This window comes from Accipiter gentilis, chromosome 24 (genome assembly GCF_929443795.1).
Source record: "Accipiter gentilis chromosome 24, bAccGen1.1, whole genome shotgun sequence".
Lineage (NCBI taxonomy): Eukaryota > Metazoa > Chordata > Aves > Accipitriformes > Accipitridae > Astur > Astur gentilis.
The window spans coordinates 4875536-4891128 of NC_064903.1; the positions used below are offsets into that span (position 1 = coordinate 4875536).

Consider the following 15593-nt stretch of genomic DNA (forward strand, 5'->3'; position numbering starts at 1 on the left):
CTTCACCAGTTAATTTTAGGAACTTACAGATGGTTATCCTATGAAGAAGTAAATGAGAAGATGAATCGCTTGGGGAGTGGACTGACTGCCCTGGGACTGACCCCAAAGAGTACTGTTGTCATATTCTGTGAGACCCGAGCAGAATGGATGATTGTAGCCCTAACCTGCTTCAAGTACAACTTTCCTCGTGAGTGCTGAACTTGTTTACTTCTAATGTATTTTAGAACCATTTCTCAGCACTGGTTTGGCTGTTAAGAATCTGCCAGTGCCATCATGGATGGTGTAAGAATTTTATAAACTTGCTCTGCCTGTGGTCTGATTCTTAGAAGTTTCCAGTCTATTCTATGCGTTGCAGAGATCCCTAAAATTAAATTGCTCATACTTATGAGACTATTTTTTCTGATTTTATTGTAGTAATGTGCTAGATGTTAGAATGACAGAACAGTACGGTTACTATTCAGGTTTTTTTAAAATACTCTGAAGATGTCAGTAGTTATGTTTCTCCCCCCCAAAATGTGGAATGTTTTTATAGTATTTTCTGTCTGTATTCTGACTTATGCATCCAAAACATGAAATAGTTATTAGAAGAGAAAAGAATGGTAATCAAAATCATATGCTATCTGAGGTTGGTGACATTTTTAAACTGCTCAAGTTCATTACAATTATGTCTACGGGTTTTTTCTTTTTTTAATTTTATTTAAGCTGTCAAAAATCTCTCATCTGACTTAATGCATACAAACTTCTTGGTGAAGTGGCAAAGGTTACTATGCACTCACAGGCCCAGTCTGCGTACAACACACTATGACCCATAGCTTATTTTTGTTGCCACCTTATGTTTTTGCTTGCGCTTAGGCTGCCTATTTTTCTTCCAGTATTAGTAGTAGCTGACTGTGTGAGGAGTAGGTCATACAGTAGAGTATGCAGAGAGGCTGTTAAAGGGCAATAATGGAAGAGCTGACATTGCTATTGAAGTAGGAGAGGATGGTTAATTGGGTCTTGATTCTCATGCTTTGAGAGGCGGGAAGAATCAGCTATACAACATTACTCTCTTTTTGTCCCTTCCACATGAACCCTATTTCACAAGAATATTAAATTCCTTTAATGGTCTTTGGAGGTAAGAGTTTGAGATAGCAGACAATACAAAAGAAAGGTATTTTTTTCAATAGAGAGATGATGGGAAGAGATGAACTCCTTGGTGCCTGTGAGGCACTCAGTGACATCACTGTACCCAGTCAGGGTTAAAAATAATCTGGCAACACAAAAACCAGTCTGATTCTCTGCCTTGCCCCCATCTGTAATTTCACAGGAGCAAGCAAAGGAGCTGACACTGCTGAAAGAGCTGCTTGTAGAAGTGCTGTGACTGGTGCCCTGTGATGTTTACAACATCACCTCTCCCCCCGAGCTCTGGTTGCAGAGAGCTCTGGGGCAGAACACGTGTTCTCAGTTGCTTACTCTGTGATTGCTTAGTGCAGTATTGTTGGGGTTTGATGATTTCTCTTCTTCTATAGAATAGACTATTTCAGTTGGAAGATGATCATCCAGTCCAACTGCTTGACCAACGCAGGGCTGACCAAAAGTTAAAGCACGTTATTAAGGGCAATGCCCAAACGCCTCTTAAACACTGACAGGTTTGGGGCATTGACCACCTCTCTAGGAAGCCTCTTCAGTGTTTACCACGAGGGTGGTCAAAGAAAGGCTTCCTGTACACCTGTCCTCCTCATTCCAGAGATCTCTTGTGGCATAAAATTCTGATGTGGAAAAATTAAAAGCTGTTCTGTTTCCAAATTAGAAAATTCCTGAGTTAATTTTACATATGCCCCCCCCACCCCCCCAATGCCTTCCAGTGAGCTAAAGCAACAGTTTTTGCATTTAGTATTACTTTAACATTTCTTTCATGTTCTCTCTCTCCTTACTGTAACAGTCGTTACGTTGTATGCCACCCTGGGTGAAGAGGCAGTTACCTATGGTCTCAATGAGTGTGGAGCATCATATCTGGTCACTAGTGTAGAACTTCTTGAGAGCAAACTTAAGGTAATTTGGTACCAGCTTCACCTGCTACAAGCAACCCTATAATAATTTTACAGTGTGATCAGTGCTAAAAATTTAATTTCTCTTTTATAGACGGCATTGCCCCAAGTCTCCTGTCTTAAACATATCATTTATGTGGACAAGAAGACTATCAATAAATCGGAATACCCTGAAAATGTGGAAATTCATAGTATGCAGACAGTAGAAGAGCTGGGAGCCAAACCAGAAAATGGTAAGTGAATCACTTCACAGAGAACTAATGAAGCAATGTTAACAGTGAAATCAGACCTAGGTTAAGAGGGATGCGTAGCAGAAAAAATCCCCATCCGTGCAGGTCTCTTAACACAAAGAGAGCGGCAGATTATCAGTTCATCTTCTGGCTTTCCTTAAATAAACGGAAAAATTGTTTTCTCTATTTATCATCCTGCCTCTTTGTTCAAGTGTCAGATATTTTAGCATAAAACTTTATTTTTAACTTCTAAACCATAATCAGAATAATTTAAGCCTCCACCTTTGTTTTAGGAAGTGAAATAGAACCTGGTGCAGTGTTCCATTTTCTGCTACTCTTACCTTTTGTTCATCTTATTTTCACTATTTTTCCTAAGAAAAGAGGAGAAAGCACCTGAAGCTTTTTTTTGCTTGTTGGCTTGGAAATGTCTTTTTTCTTAACCAACCTGTAGCTAAAAAGCACCTTGGGCTAGAGGAATAACCATTACATCCCTTGCTACATTTGGCAGCCAGGAGTGACTGTAAACTTCTGCTTTAAGGAAGGAAAAACCAACCTTGATCATCTCTTTTCCTTAAATCAGCACTCTGTGCTTAGCCCAATCTCTCTCTTCAATGAAAGAGGAGATAAACTGGCAAAGGAGCTTTTTGCAGGGAAGCACATATTCATTACTGCTTATCTTTGATCAGCTTAAGGTATGGATACAAACTGGCAGTTACCTTGAGGGGTGGTGTTTTGTGGTTTGGTGGTTTGTTTCCCCCCCTCCTCCCCCTCCCCGAAAACTCTCCTTCCCTTGCAGGCACTCTGCTGCCTCTCTACCTGTGAAAGCCATGAAAGCTAATAACTTTCATCCTAAGAATGAATGCCAAGGGATTAAAACAAAAATCAAAAGTCAAGTGTTGTAAGCTTACTGCTTTTCCACTAACTAGCAGCTTACCTGAGGAAGATTCACTTCAAAAAAAAAAAGTAGTCTTAGCTCTCAACCTTGGCTTTGGAAGAGTGACTGACAGAAAAGCTGACTTGCAGCATTTTGGGGTGTTGGGTTTTTTTGTGTTTTTTTTTTTTTCCCTCAACCATTTTCTCTCCAGTACTGTATTTCTCCCCTTCACTGCTCTTGACAGGTTTACTACATCTTCAGAAGGCTTTTTCTATGAAACTTTCGGTCAGCTATAAGACATAATAGCAAAAGTATCACCCAGGTTGTGTAGATGCCCAAATACTTGTCACTCCTTCCAAAATCTGCATTCCCTCCCTTCCTCTTAAAAACAGACCACTAGTCTCTTCATCTGCATCCACCACCAACCACTTAGCAGTACATTGTGCTTACCTCTGCTGATGCACCTGTTTCACATTGATTACAGACACTTTGACATTGATTAATTACAGAAATAACAATCTTTTAGAAAGTAGATAAGAATCAATAACAGTTTTTCTCTCCTGCATTTTGTAGCAAGCCTTCTGCCAAGCAGACCTGTTCCTACAGACTTGGCTTTAGTAATGTACACCAGTGGCTCTACTGGGAGACCTAAAGGAGTGATGATGATGCATAAAAACTTAATAGCTGGAATGACAGGACAGTGCGAGAGAATACCTGGACTGGGGTAAGAAACACTTAGTTGTCATGTGTACGGAGAGATAAAACAGAACCTCCAAAAATATGCAAGTTTATAAAAGTCTGTTGCTAGCATCGGGTGGTACCAGATTTCTTAACTTTATTGTAAGCCTACTAATCTTTAATTTATAAGAAATATATCTTGTGTTTGTGAACTTACCCTGTTGTTTGAAAAGGACACCCTTTTAGCTCGTCTCGCTTGCTGTTTCTACTTTTTTTTTTTTATTACCCTTAGCTTTAGGTCTGTGATGGATTTTTGCGGTCTTGTGCATCAGAAGATGCCATCAAATAAGGAGATTCCTCATCTAATCAAACTTGGGAAATTTTTTTTTAGATGTTTTCAGGCAGCTAGGATCACTTTAGGAAGTCTGTCAGAGCCTACCACGTCCATTGATCTAGAGACAGCTCTGTTGGATAGATAATGCACATGTTGCAGAATCTGCTCAAGTGCACTTCACCAAAATGAGCAGGAGAGTAATAAATTGTGCATTGATGATAGTAAAACCAACTGCAAACTCCTTCACGCTAATATTTTGAGGAAATTCTTCATGAATGCAGGTGTGTTTGTCACTGCATTCACGAAGGGTTTAATAGCTGAAATAAGCTGTGTTGCTAAACTACTTTTGTGATAGGATATAAAACCAGTTCTGACTTGATGCTAAAAGCTTCTATTAAGTGACAGCTCTAAGTTTCTTGCTGAGAAATCACTGAGAAATTATTTCCCGAAATAAGCCTCAGTACTTCAGTGATCAGCTCTCTTTCTACTAATGTATCTTAGAAGGAGACACTATGATGACTGTCAAGGATTTGTAAATCATTGGTGATTATTATAAAATAGAGCGATTTCATCCTTAGTTTCGTACCTGGGATGATTTCTCCCACAAGGAAAGGAAGTAGCAGTGGAGCACTAGGGAATCTTTACGTTTCCTAGAAAACAAGGCAAATCCCATAATTCCGACTGATTTCAGTAAGGTAGTATTTTCCCCATTTTGTTTATAAACTGTGGTTTGAAATCACACCCTTCCTGTGTGCAGAAGAATAAGCCTTACTTGTGATCCAAGTCTTTCACAAAGGAATAACTAAGCACACAATAAAACTGTTAAACTGTATTTTCAGTCTACCTGTGCATCATTGTTAATTAGATAATCCTTTCTTTTTCTAGACCCAAGGATACTTACATCGGTTATTTGCCTCTGGCCCACGTATTAGAATTGACAGCAGAAATTTCTTGCATCACTTACGGCTGCAGGATTGGCTATTCCTCTCCACTCACGCTATCCGATCAGGTAAGGGGCGGTGGGGAGAGGAGCAAAAGCAAATTTTAGCTTTTGCAGTCTGCGTTCTCCTTGCTTGCTATCCTACTTCATTAAAGAAATGCTGATGTACATGGCACACATCAGAAATGTAATTTTTAATAAAATTATGCAAATTAATGTTCCTGGTGAACTATAGCAGGGGGTCATACCATATGTTTTATTAAAACCTTTACTTTTATGATACTTAAGAAATCTAAAAGAAAACCTAATAAACGCATATAGCATTATCCACTGGATATCAGGATAAGAACAGCTATTAAGAAATGAGCTGAACATAAGACTGTTTAAAGTGATTTTAAATTTTTGGTCTCACTTTATCAGTTCTTTATCCAGTTATTGTAGATCTTCTATTTAGCCCTTTGCCTTTTTCCATTTAACAATTAAGAGCAAATTAAGCTGGAAAAAAAGGCTGCTGTATGTTTTGCTGGTATAGAGGCAAAAAAAAACAACTCCTGGAGGAAGATGAAGGAGAAAGCAAGTACTAGGGGGAATAGGTAAGAAAAAGATCTACAAAGTGGACTTAACCAGATTGGGCTTGTAAAACATCTAGTATTTCGGTTGAAATTGTTGTTAATCATCACTTTCCGTCACAATGTGCGTGGGGGAAATACGCAGGAAATGTTTTTGGAGGGACAGGGGAAAAGATTTAAACAAATTACATGCTAATGTATCTCCCTCTTTTTTAGTCCTTTTCTAAAGAGCTGCTTGCTTTTCAGCTCCATAGATTGACATTTTTTCCTTATTACAGTCCAGTAAAATTAAGAAGGGAAGCAAAGGAGACTGTACTGTACTTAAGCCTACGCTGATGGCAGCCGTGCCTGTAAGTATACAGAAGCAGATATGTTTAGCAAAAATCTGATGCTTTCTATCATGTTCATGCTAGAAAAATCTATTTGCTAACATTTTTTCCTCTTCATATGTAAGTAACTGTCACTAAAAGGAAAAAAGCAGAATATAGAAATTCCAGTTGTCATTGCTTGAACTGAGTACTGATGCTGCAGATAAGCACAAGAATATAAAGCCAAGAGCCTTTTTGATCCAAAACTGTAAATGTGTTTTAATAGTCACAAGTGACATTTACTGAGCTACTGATACAACAATAGGATACAAAAAGTCTTTGACCTTCACAGTCTGAAACTCCTTTTTGCATAGGGAGAAAGCAGGGTGGCTTTGGCCAAGACAGACACTTTCAGGATATGGGCATTTGGCTGAGTGACAGAACTTAGCAAGTTAAACTGCGCTGCCATAGTTGTTGGGATGCTCAATCTCAGCTGCTTGTCTCCAAGGTAACACTTAGACTAAGTCTCTCTTGCTGTTCTTAGGGTAAGCAGGCCACGCTTAGTCTCCTCTTACAGGAAAAAATGATCAGGAAACTATAACCCCTATTACTTCTGTAGCTTATGTTGGTCTTTGGGTGACCAGGCTTCTGCATTCCACAAGGTCTTAGTGCTATCTGAAAAATACACAAGTGTTTGCATCTTTCTAATATAAAAACCTTCCTCATATGTCCTGGAATCACATGTGCTTCTGTTATGATCATATCACGTCTGTTGCTCATAACACTGGTAGCACCAGCTTTTGCCACGTGGTGGTGATGGGTGAGTAGGAGGATTTAACCTCGTTTAAGAACAGTGAGCTTTGGTTGGATTTGGTTGTTCTGCAGCATCTTTTGGGAATCGCCAAGAGTTTCTAAATTAATTACTCGCTTGCATTTTTTGTTTTATAAAGTAATAATCATATATATATATATATATAGGCTTGGTCTTTTTCTTAATAATTAACCAAGTGAAGATTAATACAGCTGAAAACCCCAGCTTTTTGGAAAACATCCATTTAAATTTATTTCTTGGGGAGAATTCAAATGCTAGACTACCAGCAAAACCAGTTTAAATTTTAAATACGGCCATAATCCCTCTTGGAAGGAGTATATTTCATGCATGTGCAAAAAAAAGTCCATGAAGACAGCTCCATATGAATTAACAGTGATAATGTTGAACCCCACCTAAATGTCTTGAGTCTACAGACTTACTATCACAAAGAAGTTAGCAAAGAAAAAATAAAATTGAAACTGATGATCCATTTTCAGTTGATAGCATACAGGATCTAGAGTTCAACAATCTACAGCAAAGAGGAAAAAACACATCAGAAGGCCCTAGTAGGAACAACACTTAGTAATGTAATCTAATAAATATTTTTCTCCCTAGAACTATGTCATGTTTTTATCATCAAAACGTAACATCACCAGTGATTAGAAAGTAAAATAGAAATGAAATGGAAAATAATTCTAACAGAATCCAGACACACAAATATTTCTAAAGATTTGATTCAATCAGAACATTATAGTAAGGGTTAATAGTTTCTTCCAGCCTTTGTAATTCTGAATACCTTGTCACGCCTCTGTAGTCTTTAAAAGACTAAAAAAACCCTGCAATTAATTCTGCTTTAAGATATTTGTCTGGCTTCTGGAAATACTACATGATATTCTGCAGGTAAACTGGGCTGAAAATAGTGTACAGTTTTTTGAAATTCCTGTTTGTCTTAAATCCTAATTGTGAAGACTTGAAGGAACTAATAAAAAACACTAATGAGAGTAGTTTCTAATAAGACTTTAATGTTTTGATCTCTGATATTTCAAAGTACATAATTGTCATAGCTTTCTTTTCAAATTTAATTTGACTTATTAGAAAGCACGTAAATACTTCAAAGCATTGTGCTCTGTAACAAACTTGAAGGAGCCAATCCTTAAACTTCTGTTAAATACTTCACCAGTCTGAACACTATTTAAGTTCTGTGTGTTTTAGTGATCATAAGCTTATTATTTTAATGGAAATTAATTTCTTGCCTGTGACGAAATTGTGGGTTTTTTGTCAGGTAACTAGAATTACTGCAACCACATTGCTTTGAAAGTTGAAAAACCTCACTTGGAAAAGGAAGCGGTGAAATGAAATCTCTTAGTTCATTCTCCCGTGCTTACCAATTGCTGTGCATAAAGTACAGCGTCACGACTCCTAAGCACGATCAATCTTGCATGGCATATACCAAGCTTTAGCAAAGAGATTTAGCTAAAACTTGAATTCAAAACTTTCCAAATCAGTTAGTCACATTTGAAGGACAGGTGAAGGTGTTACCAGTAACATAAGCCATATAACATAGCAAGTTTCATTATGGTATGTTACCCAGGATTTGTAGCTGTGGTTGGTAGAGAAGACATCTTCAGAATGGGGGGTGGAAGGTATTTTAAAACCAAATCTGAAGTTTAGAAAGCTGTTTGTAGAAATGGAAGAGGTACTATGAATTACTGCGGTATGCCTGAAGACCTGCAGCCCTTGACTTACCCGTCTGCCTAATTCAAGGCAAGTTTTCTAATCTCAGGTATATGCTAGAGCATCAGGGCTCTTCCTCTCTAGGGATACTGGTGTCAGGAGAAGAAACCCAATGGAGGAAAGTAAGGCTAAGTCACTAATTTTCTACTGCATTTTTGATACTTCATTCCACCCATTTCAAATACCTCCATGCTGCGATGGTCTATAGATTGACTAATTGGTCACATATTAAAAACATTCTAGCCAAGCATTGCCTAACCAGTGATGCAGACATTTTCGCTCTTACTGTATTATCTGTTTTAAAGGAAGAATAATATGGGGGTTTTATTTTAACATGGAATTTAATTTACACATGCTAGTCTATTCTATGTGGTAATTTCCTTGCTTTTTTTAACACTTTGTAGGAAATAATGGACAGAATTTATAAAAATGTCATGAGTAAAGTTCAGGAGATGAACTATATTCAGAGAACTCTGTTCAAGATAGGCTATGACTACAAATTGGAACAAATCAAGAGGGGATACGATGCACCTCTGTGTAACGTGTAAGTATAATTCACAGTCCAAGTGTTACCTTTTTCTTTGTGATTTGTTAAGTCTAAGAGAATAATCATCTAAGCTATCTGATATCAGACAATTCTCATCCAACATGAAAATACCATCTAATGACTAACTGAAATAATCCAAGTCCTTCCTGGAAACAGGTAAAATATTTAATGGTGGGAATGACTAATCTTCAGAACAGATGACTAGTTAGTTTTCACTGGATTGTGGTTTTTTTTTTTTAAGTAATAAAATTTTCTAATTTGTTTAGTTAAGTTACAGGAATTCTGCCATCTTCAAGTGTTACACAAGAGGTAACGTTTTTGAGTATCCCTGCTGTCCACTAAAATCTGTGAATGATTAAGTTAATTTTTAAGGTGTTCCAGATAGAAAGGAAAAAGAACGTTTGTGTCTTTTTGTAAAAAGTGAGCAGCGTGAATGTTTTTTAATGCTTTTTTGCTTTTTTCCTTCTTTCAAGACTATTGTTTAAAAAAGTAAAGGCACTACTGGGAGGGAATGTCCGTATGATGCTTTCTGGAGGAGCACCGCTCTCGCCTCAAACACAAAGATTCATGAACATCTGTTTTTGCTGTCCTGTTGGTCAAGGCTATGGACTAACAGAAACCTGTGGAGCTGGAACAATTACAGAAGGTAGTTAAAATGCTTCTGGAAATACATAATTTAAGATACATAACATATACATGGGGGTTTAGTGGATTTTTTGTAAAGTGAAAATATCTGTAGTTCTTAAGCGCAATAAAGTAACTTGAGATAAATTGCTGCCTTATTTAAGGTTTGAGTTTATATTTCAAATGACAAAAATCTCTGTATTCTTCCTTGTTCTCTCCCTAAGTTGCTGATTACAGCACCGGCAGAGTTGGAGCTCCTCTTATTTGTTGTGAAATAAAGTTGAGAGACTGGCAAGAAGGTGAGAGTATTAAATGTTTTGATTTCAGAGTAACTAATGTAACCACAGCTTAGCTGGTTTCTTTGCCTATCTGCTTAGCTAGGTGTGGCATATGAAGTAATTGTTCTTTATCTTTTATAATAGTCATCAATTTGTGTGCATTAACTTCAAGCTGAAGTTTCAAAATACTTTCTTGGCAGCAGAATATACAAGTTTAAAATAATTGTGTGGGGATTTTCTTGTTTTCAGGGGGCTATACTAACAAAGACAAGCCTAATCCTAGAGGAGAAATTCTAATTGGTGGACCTAACGTCTCAATGGGATATTTTAAAAATGAAGAGAAGACAACAGAAGAGTTCTCCATTGATGAGAATGGTCAGAGATGGTTCTGTACAGGAGATATAGGGGAATTTCATCCAGATGGGTGTCTGCAGATCATAGGTTGGCCTCAATTTTTGATATCTTAATATATTACAAGATCTTGACTAAACATAGTTATAAGCATGTTGTTAATCCTGCTGGTTTTGCCAGAGTTTAAGGTTACCAGAATCACAGTGTACAAAACATTCCCAAAAGTCCTCACAGCTGTAGGAAAATTCTGGAAGCGATGCTGTTTCCTGTGACATTATCACTCTCTAAATTTAGCACATGGACTTTAAATGTAAGATTAATTTTTAGTATTATTTACAAAGCTTTAAAATAAGAGTCCCCATCACTTTCATACAAGTTGTGTGACAAGAAGCATAGTGCTATATAAACTTTTTTACAGAAGCCTTTATAAAGTTGGCAGAATACATACATGCCATTAGCTGCTTTAAAATTTTAGTAAGATGCTTTAATTCATATTCATTAAGAATTTTGCATAGCATTGCACAAAATACATATATAGTGGCTTTGCAAATGAGCCTGTGGAAATGCAAGAGTTTAAAATGGAACAAGCTTTTTTTTTTCCTTTTCCTTCCCCCTTAACTCCTAGATCGCAAGAAAGACTTGGTAAAGCTACAAGCAGGAGAATACGTATCTCTGGGCAAAGTAGAGGCAGCACTGAAGAACTGTCCCTTGATTGACAATATCTGTGCTTATGCCAAAAGGTAAGAGTGGTATTAATTTAGAAACTCCATTTAGGGTAAACGTGAAATATAGGCTCTGGCCCACTTCTGTGATGATATATTATCGTTTTCCATGGTTTCCATTGAACAAACGCACCTACCAGAGTGCAAGTTATCCCTAAAACCTGAAGAAATGACCTATCTCTTTCTGTTGGCACTTCTCCTATCCTAATACACTCCAGTTCCATCCTATCCCTTCCCCAAACGGATATCATTATATTTAGCATGTGTTTTGGCTTTCTGTCAGAATACCAGAGAAAAGTTGATCTGGATGCTTTGGGCCTGATCCAAAGCTCTCCACTACGTTTTGGAAATAGTCCCAGTCTCTCCTCTCCTTCCCCCAACTCAAACACACTACCTGAAGGGAGAACGAGCTAAACACCAGATGTAGCTGGGAAGCTAAACCAAGGTGTGCGCTCATGAAATTACAGCAAAGCACGATACCGATCAAACCTAACGTCGTAAACCAACTTAAAATACCTTTGATAAGTCATCAGTTGTGAAGATTTAATGTACAAGAAGGATTCTGTATGGGGGAATAATTACAGTTCAGAAAGCGCTATGGATCTGTGCATCTAACATCAAGTAAGCATTTTACACCCTGAAATGGAAGGCTCAGCTGTTTGAATCTTTCTTCCTTCTTTCTGTTGCCATCCTGTGGTAGTGACCAGTCTTACGTGATCAGTTTTGTGGTCCCTAATCAGAAGAAGCTGACAGCATTAGCTGAGCAGAAAGGCATCAGTGGAACCTGGGTAGATATTTGTAACAATCCTACAATGGAAGCTGAAATACTGCGAGAGATTAAAGAAGTGGCAAACAAGAGTAAGTAAAGCGGCATATTATGCTAGCCAATCTCACGGTGCTTGTCCAGCAAAAATTTCCCATTATCCTCACTAACTGTTCTTCCTTCTTCCTGTTGCCTCTGTATCTGCCAAAACTTAAGAGTGTAATCAGAGGCAAAAATCACATGAAATTGTTGCCTATTATCCCAGGAACTGACACACTTTTTGGTCATATTAACTACTTCTATCTTTTTTCATTTTCTAAAAAAATCTGAAATTTCTTTTTCAACTAAATTCTAGAGACAGGTTCCTTGTCTAACACAGTTAAAATAAGTTCCAAAAGAGCTGTCAATTTGGAAAGAAAGTTACAAGACTTTTGCTGGTGAGAAAACTAGTCAAGCAAGAGATTTCAAAGAGATTTTTTTCCCACACAACTTTGTCCCATACAGCTTTGAACAACCACAATCCTTGTGGTTGTAATGGCTTAAAAGCCTGCTATTCCTTGCTGTGGTACCAAATCATCAAAAGCCTCATCAATCCTTGATGGGGACAAAAAATTAACAAACTAACTGGGGAAAAAATTCTTTAAAGCAGTTGGCACCTTATACAAGGAAGTAGTAAAACTGGACTGAAGCACATGCTAAGCAGTGCCCCTCAAACTTTAGAGAGGAGAATCTGCCTTTTGAAACTGAGAAAACAAGAATGAAAAACACTTTTAAGTCTTGCCTTTAAAAAAAAAAATTAAATCAGTAGGTCTCACACTTGGCTTTAAATATATTAATCTATGTTTTTCTATCATGAGCTAAGCAAATCACTATCCATATAGCTTTGCTTATTCAAAATCTTTGCTTGTACATTTTTTCTACCTTCTAGATAGTAATCTACCATTGAGATACAACTAATTTATTCAAAACTGTTTTCCAAAACTATTTTAAAGAGAACATTCTCATTTTTAGCAGAACATAATGCACCTTCATCACAAGCAGGCAGGTATCTAAGTAAGATGAAACAGTACATTCCAACGCCGGCTGGAAGGTAGAGACAGAAGAGCACCTGGAGACAGACTTACAGCCAGGGATCCCCAGTGCCCTCGTTTGCTGCCACCTTGAGGCTGTGCTGCCACAGGTTGTCCCAGACATCCCAACACAAGTCTATGGATGTGGGATCCCATTCCAGGCCTATCTGCAGGAGCTGACGGCAAAGTCCACCAAGTATTACACACACGCAGCAGCTCCCTGCCCTTCTCCCCGAAGCAGTTACCTTCCTTCCCCTTGCTTACCCCTCTCTGGCCTCTTGTCTGGGCAAGAGGTAGAAGCGGCTTTGGTTGCAGTGAGGCTGTGCATGTGTCAAGCAACTGCTTCCAGCTAAAGGGAAAATAAGCGACTAATGTAACAAAAATACAGAGACGTCCCTTTATTTTGAACTCTAAACAAACTCTAAGGAAGGAAAAAATCTGGGAAAGAGTCATTCAGCCATGGGAAGTATAGAAGTATTTCATTATAATTTAAACAGGAAGTATATCTGACTAGTCTGAGTTAATCTAGTTATTACTACATTCCTATAATAAAGATACAGCTCTACATTTCTAGATCCTCTTGTGACAGTAGTCTCGGATCTTCAGGCTACCCACTCATTTGTTGCAAGCTTTAGATTTTACACCGTCACATCCAATGTGAGCTGTAATTACAGTGTGTTATTAGAATATTTGCACACTAACCAGCACTCAGCATTGGTACAAGATTAAAGTTGCTTGTGGCCCCTCTGTAAGGTTACTTCATGAAGTAGGACACCTTACTATACAAGCTACAGGGTGCTCACCTTAGATTTTTAGGTAGCATGAATTAGTATTTCATTTGGCGATGTAATCTTAGTCATGGTTTTATTTCTTCTTGTCCCTGCAGTGAAATTAGAAAGGTTTGAAATACCCATCAAAGTACGGTTAAGCCCTGAACCATGGACCCCAGAGACTGGGTTAGTAACAGATGCTTTCAAGCTGAAAAGGAAAGAACTGAAAAACCATTACCTCAACGACATCGAAAGAATGTATGGAGGCAAATAAACAAGTTACCTTGACCGGACAGTTGTGCAGAGGGTTCCTTCTCACGCCTCAGTTTTGGATGTCTGCGTATACTGTAGGTATCACACATTGAGAAAATATACCAAATGGATGAGTGTTCCTATAATCTGTATCAAGTACAACAGAGAATATTTTAGACTCCAAATTCTGAATTATTAGCAGATTAGACACTGATGGTCTTTGTCGAGTTTCATGTGATCATCTCCAGTTTTGAGACAGACATCATTATGTGAAGCAGTACAACCAGGTAATTTTATTATTATTGCTTCTCTAGCACATTCAGACTGCTTGCAACTTCTCTTTAATTCATTCTGAAGTCTGGCCTATATTTCAAAGAGAAAAAACTATGTAATTGTGATGGTTCTTCTATCATAGTAAGATACTTAGTGAGGGAGGAAAAAAGTATTTGAAGTCTACCCTTCTCCATTTAAAAACAAAACCAAGATAACTTTAGTCAAGAACTTGCTAGAGATCACTAATAATGCATTGCTTGAGAATGGATGGATTCTTCTGCACATCAGTTAGTATCTTGAATATTTACAGTGCCTAAAAAAGAATATAAAACACACGTACCGAAATAAAGGTGAACTGAAAAGCCTTCTAACCCAAGTCAAGATCATTGAATATTTCAACTTCCAACTCACCAAGTACATTTTTACTTGCCACTGTATTTTAATTCAAGCAGAGCTTTCCAGTAAGACACAGAGCATAAAAGAAAACAAAGACTTGCACTGCTACAGGAGGTACTGATGAGAAATCATCACCTGAACGCAGAATGCAAAACTTGCATCTTGGCTGGCAACCAACAGTGAAATTGATGGGCAGTTGTCTCTAAGTAGATTTGAAACTCAAAGGAGTTTGGGGGTTTTGTTTTTAAGGCACTGATGCTCTAGACCTTCACATACATTGAGTAATGGTACAGGTTAGCTGTCTGTAATGTAGAGGATCAGGGTCTAAATTTAGTCTGTATTCACTTTATGGAAAGGTATTTCCGTTCACCTTTTAAATATGGTAAGCATAACAAGGCAACCAGAAGCCAACAGTAGTTTCCCATGTTGTCTTGTTTTACTTACAGAAAAGTAGTCTGTGACCAGGGAACCTTTGTTCTAGAGAACTTGTAAGAAGGGACAAATCACTCTTTACAGAAATTCATTATAAAAGTGTTCTCTTATTAACTGGAAGTCATAGATGTGAAGAAGTGGGAAGCTATAATTTAATAATAGTTCATCATTTTGTGTGCAGAATCCTGTACTGTGTCTTTTGAATTGTAACTGAGCTCCTGCATCCCTGCTAGCTCTTCACACTTGAACCGTAAATGCTGTAAAAAGTGGAGGCTCTTGATACTGTTCTACTTTGCACTTTCTTAATGGTTTTATATATGTTGCTTACATTTTGTACAGCTGTGGCCCTCAACTGCTATATATTACAAATTCATTTTAAAGTATTTATAGATTTCTATTCATAATATTTGTGTTGTGTATATGATGGTTAAAATGAAAAATTATTTGGTATTGTCACTGTACAGAAAGTAAAAGATTTTGTACGATGCTTCTTTTGAACACACTAACTTGCAATTTCAGGGCAAGTTTTTCCTTTATTGCATGTATGTGTATTTTTCTTTTTTCCAGTTCAAGCAGATTTTGGCAAAAATAAATCATGGCTATATACTCA

At 37.6% G+C, this 15593-nt stretch overlaps 1 protein-coding gene across 10 annotated transcripts in view; it reads left to right on the forward strand.

The window, feature by feature from the left end:
• ACSL4 (acyl-CoA synthetase long chain family member 4) overlaps window positions 1-15593 on the forward strand; it is a 67012-nt gene extending 51419 nt beyond the window's left edge. For all 10 annotated transcript variants that reach the window (XM_049827817.1, XM_049827822.1, XM_049827824.1 and 7 more), the window contains 13 exons: window positions 10-187; window positions 1922-2031; window positions 2122-2260; window positions 3705-3855; window positions 5029-5152; window positions 5931-6002; window positions 8910-9049; window positions 9526-9698; window positions 9901-9975; window positions 10204-10395; window positions 10931-11045; window positions 11728-11885; window positions 13747-15593. In XM_049827817.1, coding sequence (XP_049683774.1) covers window positions 10-187; window positions 1922-2031; window positions 2122-2260; window positions 3705-3855; window positions 5029-5152; window positions 5931-6002; window positions 8910-9049; window positions 9526-9698; window positions 9901-9975; window positions 10204-10395; window positions 10931-11045; window positions 11728-11885; window positions 13747-13904 — 1785 coding nt within the window. In that variant the 3' untranslated portion in view covers window positions 13905-15593. The remainder of the gene's footprint in view (window positions 1-9; window positions 188-1921; window positions 2032-2121; window positions 2261-3704; window positions 3856-5028; window positions 5153-5930; window positions 6003-8909; window positions 9050-9525; window positions 9699-9900; window positions 9976-10203; window positions 10396-10930; window positions 11046-11727; window positions 11886-13746) is intronic.